Source organism: Bactrocera dorsalis, chromosome 2, assembly GCF_023373825.1.
Source record: "Bactrocera dorsalis isolate Fly_Bdor chromosome 2, ASM2337382v1, whole genome shotgun sequence".
Lineage (NCBI taxonomy): Eukaryota > Metazoa > Arthropoda > Insecta > Diptera > Tephritidae > Bactrocera > Bactrocera dorsalis.
Genome location: NC_064304.1, coordinates 83,039,496 through 83,060,014, shown reverse-complemented (window position 1 = coordinate 83,060,014; position 20,519 = coordinate 83,039,496). Strand labels below are relative to the sequence as shown.

Genomic DNA, 20,519 nt, shown 5'->3' with positions numbered 1-20,519 from the left:
AATGGTGTCCAACATAAATCATGGCAAGCGCAAGCGCATGCGCCAGCCCCACAAAGGGACAATGGGCGATACGTGCCTACATACGTGTCATACATACATACGTTTATGATATGCATACGAGTATCACATAAGTGAGTGAAGCAGCAACAATTTAAACAGTGTCTGCAAAATATACTTAGTCTGATAATTTGTAAAATAGTACAAGCAAAATTTACTTTTGTCATAGACATTAGCGAAATATCCTAAAAGATACGGACAGGTGAGATCGATCGATCGGAGCGATAAAAGATTCATTTGAAGTGCCATTAACACAAAGAATCTAATATATAAAATATAAAACAGTCTCTAATTAAAGAAGTAATGGCTTGACTGTTTTCAACTTCCGTATGTGATGATAGTTAAAAGTGCCGCATAAAAGATAACCCCATAATCTGAGCCAAGCAACTCGATTCCAGCATATGTGATTTTTATGGTTAGATTTCTCGAAAATTTAGTATACATATATCGGCCACATTTCGGTCTTAATATGACGGCCTACGACCCAGTAAACTTCATATTTTTTCTTTAAGCTTTTTGTAACATATCCTAAAATTTTTCAAGTTTAGGTTTACAAATTACTTGGATAGCTTTAAGCCTCCGCTTGGTTTCTCTAAACTAATAATAACGGTTAATATCCAACCAAATCGATAGAAACAATATTGCGACACACCAAAAATCATTTTGTCCAACGGGAAGCGCTTTCGCAGGCATTTTAGTTTACTTTATCCGAGTACTCTTTTGACCCACTGTAGCTAGTCGCAAGAGGCGCCTACCAAATAAATAACACATACAACAATTACAACAATGTAGAATTTGTGCTGTAGACACTCTTAGCTGGAGAAGCGCCACATTTTCCCATGACCATAGTTTGCAATTCAAATTATCAAGCGTAACTGGAACAAGTAAGTCTTTCAGCCCACCAAAGCGAACACTTAATTTCTTCATACATACATAATATACATATACGTCTATATATATGTACATAACACAAAATTTGTCATGTGTTTACACTTTTTATTTTGCCACATGCAAATCCAGCAAAATTCCACAATAGATAATAGAGAATGATCACAAAAGAATAAAAGGAACCATGCATTGCATGCAAAAAGGGACAAAACGAAACGAGTAACTCCGTTGCGCCTCAAATGCATAACTCCTGTTTGTAGATTAGGTGAAAGCCGCGACCCACATACTCGTCATCGCTGTGCACTGGTAATATAATTGGTCCCGCTGCGACGTCCTTAACCGGTGCATTTTGAGTGAAGTCGTCCGAAACGGTGCCATCGTTGAAGCGCTCGCCGCAGAGCCGCACTTGATTGATGGCGATATAATCGTCCGGACAATTAAAAATACCAGCACCCGCCTGACCATCCGGCACCAAGTCCACTTCGTCTGCAAGATGGTAAGTAATAAGCAAATGGCAAATATGCGTTCCTGAGAAAAGGGTTGATTTATTAAAGAGGAATGCCTATTTACTTGGGTACTTTTTGTGTGGGCATGACATACCCAACAAATGTTTTGATTTTTTTCCAGGAATATTCATATGTATGTATTATTATCTCTATACTTTTAGGATCAGATAAGGATTTCTTTTCTTAAATTAGAACAGAGATATGGCTATTTTGTACATATTGTAATGCTGGCTAGTTGAAAGGAAAGGCGGAATACTGCGCGAACTTATCAGTAAAAAAATCTCCTAACTAAGAACCAGTAAGCTATTGCACACAAGTTTTAATGAGTTTGCCTCTCGCCTTTAGCCACGGCACAGATGGACAGAGTGTTTTCCGTTGCATTGCAGGAATGTTTTCGTCCGTGCCGGGAAATTTGTACGGGTCGTATGAGCGGATTGCCCATTCTATTTTATTCTCCATAAAAATGTCTTCGGAATCGCACTACTTCCCTCATAGCTTGGACTTACCGCATCTTTACAGCCTGGAAAGTGAACACTGACTAGATCTTCCAATGAATCCTATTAAAGAGGAGAAATGGGGTTTCCTGAATCTCGATGCTCAATTAGCTACCGCTAGAATACTTAGTAAAATAGGGTAGAGTAGGGACTCACTTCGCTGATTTATGTCGAGGCTGCCTCAAATCGTATGATGGACGTTAGCATCAGTGCTCACCACCAACGCCTACTTTCTTCTGCTGGAGATACCCGGCAGCTTTTGTAGCTTTTCCGATGGTGCCTCGCAATCGTAAATTTTTTTCAAGTTGCAGCTTGGACAGATGGACGGACGGTCAAAGAGACAGTCGCCCGGATTTAAACTTTTCTCGTCATCCTAATTATTTATATTATATAGTTATATACATCACCCCCTAGGTGAACAACACTATTATACTCTGTAGCAACATGTTGCAAGACTAAAAATATGCCAGCTTTTAGTTTTCTTGTTGAACTTCAATTAATGCCCTAAGGTCGGGTGTAGACTCGAATGTTAATAATCGTTTTCAAAGCTCGTAGAACTGTATAGATCAAAAAGGAATTAAATGGTAACTGGATTTGAATTTTAACGGTTTTCTTGTAAACGCTTAATCTCTCTAGAAAAATATTTTTTTTTTTCATATTTACCAACCTTCGTCTTTGTTAGTGATTTGAAAGTCGAGTTGTTCGCCACCATTTAGCTCGGTGTTGTAACTAACCGAACACATGTCCTTGGATCGTTGTAGACAAATTACATAATTTAGATTATTCTGTAATTAAAAATATGTTTTTAACCAAATCGGAAATGATAACAATAGAATTCTACGAAATATGTTGCGACCGCCTTGTTGACAAAAGCGCCGTCGGCATCATAATTGAATGACTTCACTTCGCCATCGTTTTCTGTGTAAAACTGCAAACAACCCTCAGGGGCCAAATCGCTCTCCAGCTGATAGTGGACAAAAAATTTAATAATTAAATATATATAATATGTTTAGAATTTAACTGTCACGATCGCATAGTAATGATCGCTGCTCTAAACCGAAATACAGTCTGAAAATTACCACATTTAAAAAAAATGTTAGAGATAAAAGCAAAAATTATTGTAAGATAAGATAAATAACTGAAATATTTAATCGCAGAAGTTTAAGAAATTTTAAAGATTAACATTTTTTAATAGGGTTGCCATATTTAAAAAAATATAATAACAATAAATGTTATAATAAAATAATCGAATTAGTATAATTTAGGTAGCAAATCGGCGGTGTATAAAATGGAATAAATACAGTTGAAAATATTTTTGAGAAGAGTTGCCACCTATTAAAAATGGTTAGTGATTAAGCAGATAAAATATATTACATATTACAATGAAGGCTTAAAACTTAACAGTCGAAGAGATTTATTATGAATATAATGCTGCTTGGGGGTACCTCCTGATTAAAAATTCAACTCCCACTTACTCGTTTACGGCATACTCGTACCTGTAATACTTTTATGTTGAAGGCACGATCTCCATTGGCCAGTTTAGTAATAAAGGACAGATAAATTTTCCTCTCGAATGAATTGTTGACATCGACATAAACTGAAATTAAAATTTTTTATCATTATTTAAACTTTTTTAAAGTTTTTTAAATAAAACCATTCATAAGGCTAGAGGCACAGTGAAGTGTTGAGAAAAGTGAGAGAAGTGAGAAGAAAGTGAGAGAAAAGCAAAAGTGTCAATAGTCCTCCTTTCGGGCGAATTTCACTCAATTTGGTAATATTTCAAAAAAATTTCGGAGGGTCTACATCACCCAGAACCTAAGTACTTATGGTTTTTACATAGTAAGCAGATACAAAGCCCTAAAAGTCTTAAAAACAGTATCGCTACGGTTAAGCAGCTCTCACACTCTGTTATGAATCAACTTTTGTAACAAGAAAGAAATTAGGGTTAGCAAGAGCGATGTTTTTTTACTAAGTTCAAACAAAAGTTATTTTAACGCAAACTTTTTCGCTAAAGTTCTTCTGGCTGATTTGTTTATAAAACTAAATTATAACTCGCTGTGAAGAACTGATACTAAAATAAAGATACCTGAATGTTTTTTTTTTCTTTTTTTTTCTCGCAGCTTTTACTCATCGCTCCATTATGAAACTAGCCTTAAATTAAACGTCTTTTATGACGCCAAATTCTCCGGTACTCACTATGATGGCCGGTGTTAATGCCGCATAGAATGGGCACAGCAAAATTTAGGTTCTGACCAGAGACAATGAATTGATCCTCCACGCAGTCCCCATCGGTAGGGCGATTAATCTGTGAGAAAAAAGAAGGCTTTATACATTTAACTCGCTTTAACACACGCAAACTAAATAAAGCTAACCTCAAACTGAATAAAATCCAAACGCAATTGCTGCACATTATCACGTAAATTTATGATCAACACACAAATTAACATTTCGCGTACTGGATTCGGATAGTTTGGGCTTTCAAAGTAGACTACCGACTGTTTGGTCGTATCGCCGCAACCGGTCAAAACTTAATTTTGTAAAAATAAGAGATATGAGTTACAACATTTATGACAAACGTAACACTAGTTCACACTCACACACGCAACACACTCCCACACCCTCCGCGCATGGTTCGGTCGGAATGCCACCTAAGCTTTTACATTCGAACTCGTGATAACAAATACCCTCTAAAGCACGCACTCGTATATCAATCTCATCCATAGCCACCGAGCATTTGGTATTCTCGAATTTTATAACCTCGAAGAGGCTGAGAAATCCCTTGCTCTTTGTCTTTTTGGTCGTATGCTTTTGCTGCAACAAATTAAGTTTGAACGGTGCGCCATGAAAGAGTAACTGCGGCCTTGTAAATCCAATTTGTGGTGGTCTCATGATAGAGTTCACGGCATCGGTTGCTTGTGCTATATTCGCTATGGTCAATGGCATCAGACTGGAGCTCGCGGCTGGTATTGGGACCAAAGCTGAAGGTCTAATCGGCGATCTCACTGTGCTTGTGGCATGCGGTCGTATATGCGGAACGCGAGTATTTGAGAAAGGGTTGTTCAACAGCTCCGCATCTGCGGCTTGCTCGGCATCTGTTCCTACAACTGCAGCTTCCCCATCCGTAACGTTGGATTTCGTTGACGTCGGCTTGTGTGACACTTTATTCTCAAGCAAACGTGGCATTAGACGCAAAGGTTTAAAACGTAGTTGATAATGGTTGGCAATATCGGTAAAGCGGTTCCATTCTCTTATCTCACTATTTAACAATTTGCGACTATTTGTCGGTGTAGCGTTGAAATCTGCCATCGTCCAATGACTTTGCCGTCGCAAAGTAACAAAATCACTTCGGCAATTTCTTATCACACCCACTAAGGCGGCGCAAAAACTTAAGTGGAGAAGACACAGCTGCTGTTGCATGGTTATTCGTACAGTGAAGAAACGTTTCATCGCAAGCCACACTCTACACTGTTGGCACCAGTAAACTGTTGGTCTCCATTCACCGGATAATGCTTCACTTTTACGAAATTCTTAGCATAAATTTTTCCAACTCTCTCTGCCATTGTCAGGCTCTCGTGCTTTACTAGAGCATTAATTGTCAACAAGCCTTTTTCATGTAATGCAACAAAAACAATGACTTGTAATATAACCTTCACTTTTAATTTCATGGTAGGATGCTTCTGAATGTTGCAGGGAAACATGTTGCTGCAAATGGCCTGCAACATGCCTTAGTTCTGTGTGATCAGTATCATACGGTATGGAAACTACGCACACTTATATTCAAGTATGAATGAAAAAATAGAAATAAAGCGGTAAATAAAGCACAGTGAAGCTTCTCAGTGATTGTATGCCTTTGGGAAAGCACAATTTCGCTTAATTGCAAATGTATGGTGTTCTGGATCAAGTATTAGTCAGCAATGATTGATTCAAGTATTCCTGCAGAATGAGCGTTTATTTAACACTCCTTTCCAGTCTACTATATTTATAAATAAAATATCACTAAAACTGTTGTCAAAATGTATTCCTTCGAATTTTCTCAACAAAAAAGTGAGCCCTCTTCATTATTGTAGCCTGAATATTGAGTGGTTCATGAAGTTTATAAAACCGAAAAAAGCGTCAAAGCGTCCGAGATATATAAAAAAGGGTCTACCAACGATGTGATGTTAAAATTAAATAAAACATTTACTTTTAGTCAAAAAGGCTTATGTTATGCTTATAGCATATAGCACAAACTGATAGCACAAAATCCAGTTCTTATATGGAAAACTCTTTTATTTGACTTTCGCGCAATTTTTCGTTGACTATTGTCCATAGCTACCCCTCCATCCCCGTATGAATTGTTCAGATCAGATCACTAAAACATATTGCTATGATGTATAGGAAAAACTCGTCTAGACCCTGTCGCCTACTCACTTCGCACTATAAATTTAATCATTTATGTACATATATGTTTTTCCGTTCGTGCTCTACACGCTCAAACGCCACTCTTAACCTTAAAATCTTGGTAATTGGCAAGGCAAAGTATCCACGCTGCTTTAAAAACTTTCAGTGCCTGAATACGCTCTGCTGTTGCAGGTACCTTTAGGATTTTGTAAAAACTTTTCTAAATTTTGGTGTTTTTAAGGTAAAATCGTTTCTAAGAGAAACTTAGCAATTAAAGATCTTTTCGTAATCGCTGCTTCACATCTATTAGGTCTACAACTTTGCTTCCGCCGTTTTTTTGTAAATTTAAGACTTTATTGTACAAAAACGGTCCAAAAGTCTTTTCCTTTATTCCCTCAAAAACCAATGCTTAATTAACACACGAAATGCTTTATGATCCATTTTTTTGTAAACTAACACAAGTTGCTTTACAAAAATTCTATATTTTTTTAATACCTAATAGAAATCATATAGATGGTAGTAGTAGAGTAATAGTACTATCTATGTATGTGTCAGCCTCAGTAAAGCGTGGACGGGTCCTCAGCCGCACTTTTCGTGGAATTAAAAAGAAAAGCAAAATTTCCGGCAAATGTCGAGAATTCAAGTGACATTTTGAGTTGAAAATAAGTTTGGCAAAGCAAACAGATCTCTACAAATATTTTGTTGGGTTAATGTTGACACAAATGTCTAAGATCGATATAAAATGATTTAATCGACTAGTGCTTCACGCTAGAGACATCTATTAGAAAACGGCGGAAGCAAAGTTGTAGACCTAAGGCTGAATTGGCAGCAGAAGATGGGAAAATTTTCGCAATGTTTATGTATGCCACTAAAAGTCGCTGTCCTCATTCCACTGATAGATCAAAATCATGAAATTATGAAAACTTCTTTCAGCAACACCGGAGAAAATCAAACCAAAAGAAATAGTTGAAACTATCGGAACAGAGGGCTACTCATGACGGCGTCGATAAAATGATTTGAATATACTGTGACCACTAAGGGAGAAAGCTGTATTTCGCAAATTTGAACTTTCTTAGTTTTGATTAGTTCATGTTTTCAAACATACGCTGTATTTCCCTGAGCGTGTAATTATGAGCAGAAAAAGGCATATTGAATGTTAATTATTTTCTTTAACCACGTTATGCAGACGGTTAGCAAGCGCCCGCAAATAATATTTAATTTTAGCATTAATTACATACAATTGAATTTATATTTATATTCACACATATTACCCACAATTAGTAATCAATGCAATTAATGGTGCATTACCAGTATCAAGTTGAAGTAAAATGCAAGTCGTGATGCGGTTTTATGCGGTAGTATATATATAAATACCCACATCCTTATGTAAGGTTTGACTAATACGAGTAAAGCAGTTTGAAGTATGTATGTTCATCAAAACCGCAACTTAAAGAGAGCGCAGAGAATTTATTAGTAAAATTATTTACAACGAAAACAAATTAGTCATCCACACCTTGATTAACGTTAAATTCGTATTTTTCAAAGCGTGTGGTTGTCAATTTCGAAAATTGTATACAAATTATTGTAGCCACGAATAATTAAAAATTATATATTTCTATGAATATAAGTACTTGCCCATTTTTGTTGGAAATATTTTAGCCTATGTTGGGAATAAGCGAAGTGCCTTTTTTAAAGTTGATAATCAAAGAAAACACGAAAAGTTATTTAAATATTCAATATGGAAATATTAGCTAGCCAGTTTTGTGACTTTAGCATTTAAACAGAGTTTTGGGGATGTTATGACCGCAACGTAATACTTTATGAAGAGATTTTATTATATAGTATATGATTTTTCGTCATGTTCAGCTTTATCTTGCTTAAAACGCAGCGCACTTGTAGCTGGTTTATGAGAATAGATCACTGACGTGACGAAGCCGCGCTGGGGTAGTGGATAATTTTCTCCAAGAGACAAACAAGACAGCTTCTGGGTCACTGAAGGATAAGGTGTCAACTAAACAAATTGGAAATCTGGTCTACAAACACTAAATCATTCACTTCTTGATCGCCCAAATGAAAACGATTTATTTCGACCATCATACATACATTTTGAATTTTGGAAATTTCCAGAACCTATAACATATAAAGAAACAAAATAGCGTCAAGTATGCTTGTCTTTTTCTGCAACAGATAAATTAATTTCATTCCTAAACAAGTAAGGAATAGCTCAATTTGATTATATTCGAACATTTCACACTCTTGCAACTTACTAGTAATAATACTTTCAGGTACATAAGGCTTGTTTGTAATATGGGTCTAGGACAATTTTATTTATTCTAAGCACAAAAATTCACCGTTATTAGGAAAACACGTTCTCTCAATTTTATTCAGATAACTCACAAATTGACCGATATATGCGGTATTAAGTCAGCTCGGAAATGTTTATATTAGGTATATGGGGCCTAAGGAAGTATTGACAACGCTCACGCGTTTATAGCCGAGTTTAAAACAGCGCGCTAGTCATTCTCAATTTCAAGTGCAGCCAGGGCCTTCTCTACCTGGTCTTTCCAACAGAGTGGAGGTCTTCCTCTTCCTCTGCTTCCCTGGCGGGTACTGCGTTGAATACTTTCAGAGCTAGAGCGTTTTCATCCATTCGGACGACATGACTTAGCCAGCGTAGTACAGTCTCTTAATTCACTGAATTATGTCAAAGTCGTCGTATAACTCATTGCCTACTCAGTTCGAAGTAGCGCCTGTTTGCAAAAGTTATTCTGCGTTGGATTTCGAGGCTAACATTGTTGTTGCTGTTAATACTGGTTTCAAGATAGACGAAATTATCTACGATAATTAGTGGGCCGAGTCAATGTTAGGACCTTGGAGCGTATGCATGTCTAAAACACTGGAGATGTGTCTTCCGTTTATCACAACATGATCGATCTGATTGGTGGCTTTTCGATACGGAAACAGCCGGATAGCTTGGTGAATTTTCATATCCTTGAATCTAGTACTACAGATAACTATATTTCGGGGCCCGGTGAAGTCGATCAGCCTCAACGCATTTGGGAATGTTTCATCAGGGGGGTTGAATTTACCGACCGTTGTGTCAAAGATACCTTCTTTGCCCACCCTGGCGTTAAAGCACGATTTTGACATCTTTGCGGGGCAGCTCTAATAGATATACTTTTGATAAACAGATTACTATTATCGTTAAAGGATTGTCTCCAAATTTCATTTTTATAACTCTCACATTTGAGCGATATTTTCAGTAAAAAGTCAACTATAAACTCTGAGTACCCAGGGTATTTAACAGTTGTATCTTAAATGGCTTAATTTGGCCACGCCCAATATTTAAAAACATGTTGCCTATAGGTGCTCTTTGCTACTGCGACCCTCCATGTCAAATTAGTACTCTATATGTTAATTTAAGGCTTATTGTTTGTCACTTTATAGGTTATAGGTTAATGGCATTTTGTGGGCGTGGCAGTGATCCGATTACACCCATCTACGAATTCGTATTTTTTTTTTACCAAGGAACGTACGTACCTCGTTTCATCAAGTTATCTTAAGTTTTACTCAAGTTACAACTTGCACTTTCGGACAATCACCCGGACTTAACCCTATACCTATTTCAATTAGTCGGACATGCAACAAACTATTAAACATGTTGCAAGAGTATAAAAAGTTAAAAAAATCATTCAAGCATCCGTTGTGTTGCTCTTAGTACTGCACTTATCGTACTCATCAAGAGAAAACTTTCCAAAATATTTTAGAATTAACGCGAATTAATCTTTAATCATTTCGGTGGGAGCAATTTGAATTCTCACATTTATTTATTTTTGATTGCGTATGATATGGCCGACCATTATTGTAGAAGTTGTCAAAAAGATAGAGAGCCCTTCCTTTCCTTTCTCAGCAAGAAGAAATCTTAGTATTACCTTATCAGGTTTTTAAATAGCTCAGGATCGGTAATGGATACATATATATGTATGTATGTGTATGTAACGGGTGATTTTTTTGAGGTTAGGATTTTCATGCATTAGTATTTGACAGATCACGTGGGATTTCAGACATGGTGTCAAAGAGAAAGATGCTCAGTATGCTTTGACATTTCATCATGAATAGACTTACTAACGAGCAACGCTTGCAAATCATTGAATTTTATTACCAAAATCAGTGTTCGGTTCGAAATGTGTTTCGCGCGCGTGTTTTGTTCAGCGATGAGGCTCATTTCTGGTTGAATGGCTACGTAAATAAGCAAAATTGCCGCATTTGGGGTGAAGAGCAACCAGAAGCCGTTCAAGAACTGCCCATGCATCCCGAAAAATGCACTGTTTGGTGTGGTTTGTACGCTGGTGGAATCATTGGACCGTATTTTTTCAAAGATGCTGTTGGACGCAACGTTACGGTGAATGGCGATCGCTATCGTTCGATGCTAACAAACTTTTTGTTGCCAAAAATGGAAGAACTGAACTTGGTTGACATGTGGTTTCAACAAGATGGCGCTACATGCCACACAGCTCGCGATGATATGGCCGACCATTATTGTAGAAGTTATCAAAAAGATAGGGAGCCCTTTAACGCCTTTACTCAGTCAAGTCTACAGAAATAAGCCAGCAACTATTCCAGCTTTGGAAGACAACATTTCCGAAGAAATTCGGGCTATTCCGGCCGAAATGCTCGAAAAAGTTGCCCAAAATTGGACTTTCCGAATGGACCACCTAAGACGCAGCCGCGGTCAACATTTAAATGAAATTATCTTCAAAAAGTAAATGTCATGAACCAATCTAACGTTTCAAATAAAGAACCGATGAGATTTTGCAAATTTTATGCGTTTTTTTTTTAAAAAAAGTTATCAAGCTCTTAAAAAATCACCCTTTATAACACGATTTTGACCGAAGGGTATTATTAGTATCATTAGTATTATTACATTATATTTTAATCGATACGAATTCGCTAAAACGTAAATCTTTATCCGTCACACTGCCAAATAAAAAATGTATCGAACGAAGCGATTAAATCTGCACATGCAAGACGTGGTCCTTTTCCCAGCACCTCCTGTCATTGAACATGTTACTTTTTCTTTAATTGTTGTTCATATGGCAACACACTTACAACTCAATCTGCAAAACGCTGGCGAGCGTAGACACATTAATTAATCTATTGACAACAAAAAATTCCCGTTAACCTGCAAATTTAAAAAGAAATTAATAAAAAATGGAACACCACAAAAATACTTAAAGGAGCTGACATACATACATATTGATATGTGTATATAATTGTTTGAGTGGTCAAAAAATGCCTAGTAGTCGGCTAGACAGCCGAGCAATACATGCTCATAAAATAACAGCAAAAACTCGAAGTTATTGTAAAAGCAGCCGCCAAAGTCTTAAGCGTAATTGACAAGCAATTGAAATTAAATAGCTTTACAACAAAAACATGAAGTGAATTAACAAAAACAAAACTTATGTTGGCATTAGAAAGCGATTAGATGCAACAGCGGAGCAATAGCATCCGTGGCACCACATGCGGGCCGCCTTTGCAAGTAATAAATTGTACGGCTGCTATTGAGACCCGTGCTGGATAGCAGAGTACTCGTTAGGAGCGATTTTTTCTAAAAAATTACTCAACTTCGGCAGAGAGGCAGACGAAAGCAAACGGTATCCAAAGTGAGGTGGCCGAGGGAAATTAAGTCTTAGAAATTATGTCTTTGAGAAGATTTTCTCTTAAATTTGATGCGAAGTTTTGAAAGCGAGCCATACTGCAGAGGCTATATGTACCTTCTGTTCTTCATTAAAAGGGAGGTCTCTCATCCGAGGCTGTTTTCCTCTTTTCATTGTGGGTGTTTTTTACGTGGCGGGTTCCAAACCCAGCGTACAACTCTGGGGAGGAATGTTTCGCCTTCTCACTTTAGCTCTCCTTTAAACGGATGTTTTTTGGCTACCCAGAGAATACTTGGTCTAAGACTGGAAGTCGTGAACTGCTTGAGCTATATCTAAAAGATTGCACTCGCGAGTAAATGGCGCTCAGAGAACTGTTCTTACTTTCCTGAACTTGTACATATGGCTCCATCTGCCTACTTAAATACCAAAAAATAAGTTTTTATCTTTTTCTTACACAATTTCTTTATAAATACAATTATTTCACTAAAATTATACAACAAGTAGATCTGGACTCTTCTCTAAACAGCCAATCTGACCTGGCAATACCACATGTTGCAATTTAAAAATGTCTTACTGGGTATCTATCGTGCTGATGCAGCAGGTTGCATGATATTTAAACTGTATGTGCATTTGTATCACTCCTTGTACACCTACACATGTTCACATGGATTTTTATCTTATTATTTTACCGATATAAAACTTAAATTGTTAACAGTTTAATTTAATCGAAAACATCGGTAAACACAAAGGTACATACAGACAAACAAAAACCACTGCCTGGACAACAGCTGCTTGGACCAACGAGAGCAAGCGACTCAAGGAAGCAATATGGTAACGCGAAAATTCGACAAAGAGAAAATTGAATAACATTATTGCAACAAGCGGCGGCTACTGAGTGGTCAATAAAAAGTGGCGAATTTATCTGGATTATGCATCGCTTACAAGCCAAGCGGCAGCAACTAACGGAAAGACTTACCCAACTTCAGATGGGAAAGCAGAAAGGGAGTTGCAAAAGGAAAGGATGTGAATCAGAGAAATCGTGTAATGTAAGCAAGAAGGTAAGTATCTTAAGAAAAAGAGACAAGTAAGATACAGCAATATAGGTGTAGAAGCAGTATGGAAAAAACAAAAATTAAATTAAGTAAATATAAGGGAACTCATCCATGGAATTAGAGCATCTTGCTTATATTTTGGTTACAATGTTATGCTTGTGGTTTTACATATGGGTTATTGTCTTCTGCTTGGCACCACTATTGATGAACGATATGTGAATTAAAATTACATGCCGGTTATGTTTCTACTTGACGCATCGCAATTTATCCGGCATTCATAATAGCGTTACAACATAGTATAAAAATTGCTGATATTTACTTCTAAAATAAGCCCTAATTCAAAAACATCGGTATCCTATGACCATCGAAAAAGAGAGAACAAGCCTTCTTGACTACCCTTTATCTTTGAAAGAAGTGAATTTGAAAGATTTTGACCTACATCTACTTTAACGTCTTTAGGGCACATTCGCCAATAGATAACCCTGAAAATCGGTTGGATTTCAAACAATCATTAGACGAAATTGCATAAAGTGACTAAGGTTGAAATGTAATTGAAATCTGTATGAAGTTTCGCGAGAACCTGCTTGAGAACAAGGCGTTCATGAGAACATCTATTGCAGAAACTCGACAACCAAGTGTCCCTTATGCCAACCTCTTTATAAAACAATAAAAATTAAAGTGAATTCTTCAAAGCAATATAAGATTTATTATTAAATTAATTTAAGCTATCCTCTGACCCAAAAACTATTGCTTGATTGGATGTAGGGAAGAATACCTAGCGGCAAGCAGTCACATGTATGAAACTATTAAAGTAATTGTGATATCCAGTGAGGACCAACTAATCACCATCCATTAATTCACTGATTTTGTGAAAGCTTCCTAAGTCTTTTCGACTTTTTATTCGCAATTTTTCTTTGATTGGAATACTGAATATACCCCGCCTCAACCGACTGAAAGCTGGAAATTAGAAATCAAGATTCTAAAATATCATCATTCTGTGCATGTGCTCTGCAGCCTTTGAAGAAGCTAAACACAGTGGTATGAGGTTTACTAAGGTTGTCACTAAAATTATTACCTCTTTATATAATTTTGCGTGCAGAGCATCTTACAGAACTATTAGCATATTAGATGATTTGGAAAATTCGGGAAACTGCTTTAACATATCCGCTAGATATGTAACCTTGTTCTTCCTCCCATCGGGTTGTGTGTTGGGGTATTGTTCAACGATTTCCGTGTTCTCCAAGTTTGAAAACAGCTTTCATAAGAAGGTTTGACATGACAGAAATCCATTGCAAGATTTCACATTGCTTTAAGGAGTTATAAAACGAGTAACAACCTGAATTTCTTCTCGGCAATGATTTGAACTGACAGCTGCTTGTGCCTAAAATCAATAAAATCGAATTAAAACTACCGCTAGCCCTTGTATAGAAGCTTCATTCTTCTCTTAATGCTAACTATGTTAGTTCCAGTCAAATGCTCTGAAAATGTGGAAATTTGACTCTACAGACTACGCTTTTTATAATCAATGAAGGAGAGAATTTTTAGAAGAAATATTCACACATTGTGCATTAACTTCAAACCGGATTCCATCAATCTTATTACCTCCTGTCTGTTTGGTTAAAAAGCTATGTATCTTCATAATGTACTCGTAACTACAATTATTCGACTCCAATTATTGTGCACTTAATCTGGATATCGAACTCGTTTCTTAGGCCGACCAAGATCAAGCGGTGGTACTGATTGTGGTCGTTCTGTAACAGTCAATTCTAAACCTCCAACAACGTCTAAGACCCTTCTCACGGATGTTATTAAAGAGTACCGCACAAATTATAAAGGAAGAATCTCCACCGAGAACTCAGCATATAAATTACAGATAATGTCGGTTATACATATACATATGTACATACATATACTCGTAACACACATGGTCTTCGCAAGAGCGGTTGTATTCATATTTGATTTAACAGCCGTGTAGAAGACACTCATAACAACAAACATAACGGTATACTATATAACTAGTAATAATAAATTGGTAATGTCAACAGTTCAATAAATGAAATCGCTAAACACTAGAGAAGTCATAAATGCCGCGAGCGAAAATTCATTACAATTAAAGTCATGAAGCAGCGATAAAATGCCAACAATCATAATGGTGAAGCGACAGCAGCGATATGATCAGCGGTGGCAGTAGATCAATAGCAGCAACAAGATCATCAGCAAACAATCAATCAGCAGTAATAATATGTCTCTATGTGGATTCAGTGAATGTGTATATATATGGTGGTATAAAAGCAGATAAAGACATATATAATTTAGTCCACCTGTCATTAGAGTTAAGATAAATTTAAGACACAACTTGATTTTTTACTTTGCCTTTAAGATTTGATAAATAATAAGAATTAAGAATTAGAATCCGTAACAGATTAGATCCGCATCAATTACGGAATATAGAACAAAATATTGTAGACATGTTTGAAAAATATCAACATAGACAATGTTTGAAAAAATAAATGGCTATTCAACTGAAGCGTGATCAATATTGTGAGTCACTGTACGTATATTACTTGGAAAATTATTTTTAGTATAGTTTCCCAAACGTTTAGATTTTCGATTTTGTGACATTTTTATTTTTTTCATTTTAGATAGCCTCCCAAAAATCAGATGCTCTTTGAAACAAAATATTTATCATTATATATTTTTTAGACTTTACTAAGACCGTTGCCTTTTTTCAGAGTTTTGTCTGACATTCTAATTCGAGTATACCACTAGCAAGATTATTTTAAACTCAGATTCAGCAGTGGAGCCAGCGATAAAAATTTACCAACTCTCTTAGTGGATTTAAATGTCACGAATGCTAGAATTCAAACTTAAAAACCTTGGATCAGAAGAGCAGAAACTACCATCAGTATCTCGCGGATACGGAAGGCAAAGTTCATCGACAAATACTCGGGCTGGTAAGAAAAACGGCGTTTCGAAACTTTGAAGATTTCATTTTATGCAACGTTCATCACAGCGAGCTAGAGTGGAGATAACGGTTATAAATCTTATAGTTTAGCACTGAAATCAATTATTCTTACCCGACTAATTCCTAATTGATTCTTTGGTAATACATACTATATATCGTAGATTGGATACTGGAGTTCATAATACTCTTTGGTTTACAGCCTAGCATGAGAGTTCATTTATACTTGTACATAAATGAAATCAGCAAAGTACTTCGTCACAATGATTGCGCTGGCAATTAGACTCTGCAGTCCAAAACATAGAATGGATGTCCAATAATAAAGTATAAATTTGTATGTCTTGCAGCGGCAATTATTGGCCGCATGCAGATTTTTTTGCCGGCTTAATGCGCAAGCTGACGACTGAGTTAAGACCGCTTCAATGAAAATGATCGATTTATTTTTTCCAACTGTCAGTTTGGTTTGTCTGACAAGGAAATTAATTTGCAAAATGCGCCGAGAGAGTGACTGCGTCTAAGCGAAGAAGACATAAAAAATAAAATAAATTAAAGCGAAGAAAACTGCGTGCCACATTGATTTTCGTTGCATCGTAAAATTAATGAGGCAACTCATTAATCATGCAACTTAATGCTTTCACATGCAACATAAGAGGCGGATTCTCCTTCACTTGCGGATACGTGGCGGCTGCCACAACTTGCCGTGGCAATAAGTCAATCTCGATAGTTGGATTACCCGCAAAGTGCGTGGCAGCGCTTCAGTATTTATTTGCAAGATGATATGTATATACATATGTATGTATATATTTAAGTTGCATGCCACACGACGACAACTACTACGGCCATAGCAGCAACGTGCATGCATGCGTCGCACACCCAACAGCTCAAAGGATGTTGCAAGTGTGCCGAAGATTGGCTATGCAACAGGTCAGTTATTTTTGGCTGCAATCCTTGCTTTGCGCTCTTCTCTTTATGGTTTTCTTTTTGTACCGAAAACATTTTCTAGGAATTTTTGTATGCCTGCTGCTAACCTTTTGACCAAAACTTGTAGCTGCCGTTCACTTCGTACAGCTGTTGCAGCTACGCGTAAATTCCTCAACAACACTTCTAACCGGCTAGTTAAATGATGCATTATTGGTGTTGTAATCGACACGCGAAGAAATAAAAAGAAACAATATTTTCGATGTTCATATATACGAGTCATACACAGAAAATAGAGAACCTTAAAGTTCGCTTTCTGAAATAGAAGAAATACAATGTGGAGCTCCGAAAAATCAGCACAGAAATAAAAGTAGTATATAATACCGCCTTGGAGACTTTTAACAGGGCCTTTAGAGGGAAAAGTGGGCAGTGTCTCGTCCACATTGTCCAATTTTGACCCATGCGCCATTAAAGGCGTCTATCTGGGGGGTAAAATTTTATGTCTCTGGCGTATTTAGTTATTCATTTATCGCACTTGAGCGGGGCTATCATCCGATTTCATCGATTTTCACAATGTCGGTAGAAGTTCTTATATTATTTGAGCTTGGTAAATTTGGTAGTTGCAGCTTTATGGTTTAGGTGATATGTACATTAAACTTATTAGAGAGAGTGGCTACGTGTACCTTTTCAAAACTTTTTGCTCACAGATGCCCCTTGCTACTCTCATCCCCTGTGCCAAACTAGAGTTTTATATTTTAACTTAGTGTTGCTTCCATAACTCGAAGTTCTCCGTAACTTGAATTCTTGAATTGACAATAGAAATAAAATTGCATATAAATTTCCTTCCATAACTCGTAGCCTCCCTAACTCGAAGTTTTTTTTGGATTATGGTATTTCGAGTTAGAGATGTTCAACTTTATATATAATTGCTTGGATTCCTGTCCTCTGGTTAACGGTTTGCACCTTAAAGTATACCCTGGCTTTGATTCTTCCAAGTAGCAACAGTATAAATGGCAAACAGTGTCAGTCGAGGAATATAAAAAAATTGCTGCAAAATGTATTACCGAAAAGAGTGAAAACACCGTTACATGGTACATCATTTTGGTGTGGTCTTAAAAAATAAAAAGTGCCGACGGTGGTTGACGGGAGTGCTCAGACGAACAAGTAAAAATGTGTGTAACGATGAATAGAGAAGCAAATATTTATGTACGAGTATGAAATACCAACAACCACTAACACAAGTGAAGGTATAAACACAACAACAGGAAAAATTAAGTGAGAGGTGATTAATATTAATTACTTAATATAATAAGCTAACAGCACAGATTATTACACTAATATACAACAGTAAGTAAAGGAAAGAAGAACAGTACAGAAATGGCGCGTCAATAAAGCCTCATTTTTTTCGAGCGGTATTAAAAGCATACTCGTACACAATAAAAAAAAACCATATTTGGAGGTTTTTGGAATATCGATTATTTAAAAGATGCAAAAACATTTGGATAACATTTCAAGAGATGAAAAAAGTATACCGATTTTCCACCCAGAACGTAAAATTGGTACATTTGCTTCAAATTCAGGAGCAAACGCCAGTCTTTTAACTATTCCGCATAAATTCAGAAACCTTAAGAAATACGAAATACACCTATTATTTATAACGGAAAGAAAACTGTCTTCAATGTGTGAAAGAGCTGATGCCATGGATTGTTCAATCCGGTGCACGACTGAATGATTGACGTCTAGTTGACTATAGCAGGGATAATGGGATGCCCAACTTATTCCAGTGTGAGAGCGCCTCAAAATAAGCGTTTTTTATAACATTTTCCATTATGGCCAGATCGAACAAAATAAGAATTTTTGGGCATTTTAAATTAAAATACCCAACATTATTTACGATTGCAAATTATTATATAATTGGCACTTTTAATTATATGGCGAAAACTACTTAATTCCTTTTTTTTAATGATTTTATGGTATTTTAAAAACAACTGACTTTCGATCTTTCAATACTATAATAAGGTGAATTTACAGGCCTGTTAGTTCTCAATTAATAAACGTTTTTAATCAAATTGTACATAGAAAAAGTACTTCTATTATGCTTCAAATTACAAAACGTGTCCATGAAATATATTTAAATTTAGCATTTTCTTTGATTTTCATTGTTTTAAATTTTTATTAGCCATCTTGAACGGCGGCACCAAATCCCTTCCAGTTTTTCATAATTTTTTGGTAAGATTTCAGGTCTGGGCCATCGCTCGTTTCCAATTGCTAAAACGTCAAATACCCTCACTCAATCCAGTCAACTGTCAAAGTTGAGGTGGTTTTGACGTTTAGCAATTGTTCTCTCACTTCCAGTGAGAGAGGAGTTGGACATCTCATTATCTCTGGTTTTGACGTTTAGCAATTGTTCTCTCACTTCCAGTGAGAGAGGAGTTAAACATCTCTTTATCTCTGATGATAGCTTCGAGTTTCTCATACACACCAGTGATCTGCAGTGAATGAGTTAAACACAACTTTGAGCCACTTGCGAAAAATTGAGTATGAAGCAAGCAAATTATTCACGGAATGAGTATAAGTGTGAATCAGGAATAAAGGGATGTTCATCTTATTCCAGTGTGAGATCACCTCAAAATAAGCGTTTTTTATAACATTTTCCATTATGGCCAGATCGAACAAAATAAGAATTTTTGGGCATTTTAAATTAAAACACCCAACATTGATTACGACTAAAAAATTTACTATGTAGTAGATATTTATTATATGGAGAAACTATTTGAAATCTTTTTAAAATGTATGTTTGAAGAACTGAATTTTGACCTTTCAATACCCAATAAAAAGGATTTAAGTCTTGTTAGCTCTTCAATCAATTAAAATGTTTTTAATCATTGTCCATTGAAACAAACAATACTATGAGGTCTTCAAATTGACAAAAAACCTTTCATCAAATACCTTTAAATTTCACAAATTTATTTAATTTTCATTGTTTTTCATTTTTATAAGTGGTCTTAAACGATGCAACAAATCCCTCCGTTTACATATTTTTTTGGTAAGATTTCAATCTGGCCATCGCTCGTTTCCAATTGATAAACGTCAAACCCTACTGAACTCGATTAGCTGTCAAAGTTCAGTAGGTTTTGACGTTTAGCAATTGTTCTCTCACTTCCAGTGAGAGAGGAGTTAAACATCTCTTTATCTCTGACTATAGTATTCTCATCGAAAAGTTGAAGTCATGTTCGGCAAATAAATCACGATTTAAAGAACAATGGATTAAATTTTTATTGAACAGAAAACAATCGACGAATGCCTCAAAATATTGGATTTTCAACATTGAAAGAGCTCCTCGGACCACACGCATCGATTTTTCAATAAGATAATCTAATTTTTTCTCTTAAACTCAATGCTCGAAAAGTAGATATACATTGTGACAAAAAAGTAATATTCAATATTTATTTTATCGTCCTCAAAGTAATCCCCACCAGATGTAGTATCCAGTCTTCAAAACACTTTTCATAAGCTCTTTTTGGGATGGAATTCAGTTCCAGAAGAAGGCGAACTCGATTCCCCAATCGATGACGATGGAGCAGACGTTCCATTGCCCGACTATA

At 36.3% G+C, this 20,519-nt stretch overlaps 1 protein-coding gene across 1 annotated transcript; it reads right to left on the bottom strand.

Moving 5' to 3' along the window:
• Positions 1 to 1,062: 1,062 nt before the first annotated feature.
• LOC105226597 (uncharacterized) lies at positions 1,063 to 5,392 on the bottom strand. The gene is made up of 7 exons (XM_011205563.3): positions 4,543 to 5,392; positions 4,318 to 4,472; positions 4,142 to 4,250; positions 3,442 to 3,542; positions 2,787 to 2,909; positions 2,613 to 2,730; positions 1,063 to 1,431 (listed from the first exon to the last, which is right to left on the bottom strand). The coding sequence occupies exons 1-7, from the start codon at positions 5,390 to 5,392 to the stop codon at positions 1,181 to 1,183; spliced, it is 1,707 nt and encodes a 568-aa protein (XP_011203865.3). The 3' UTR covers positions 1,063 to 1,180.
• Positions 5,393 to 20,519: the final 15,127 nt, after the last annotated feature.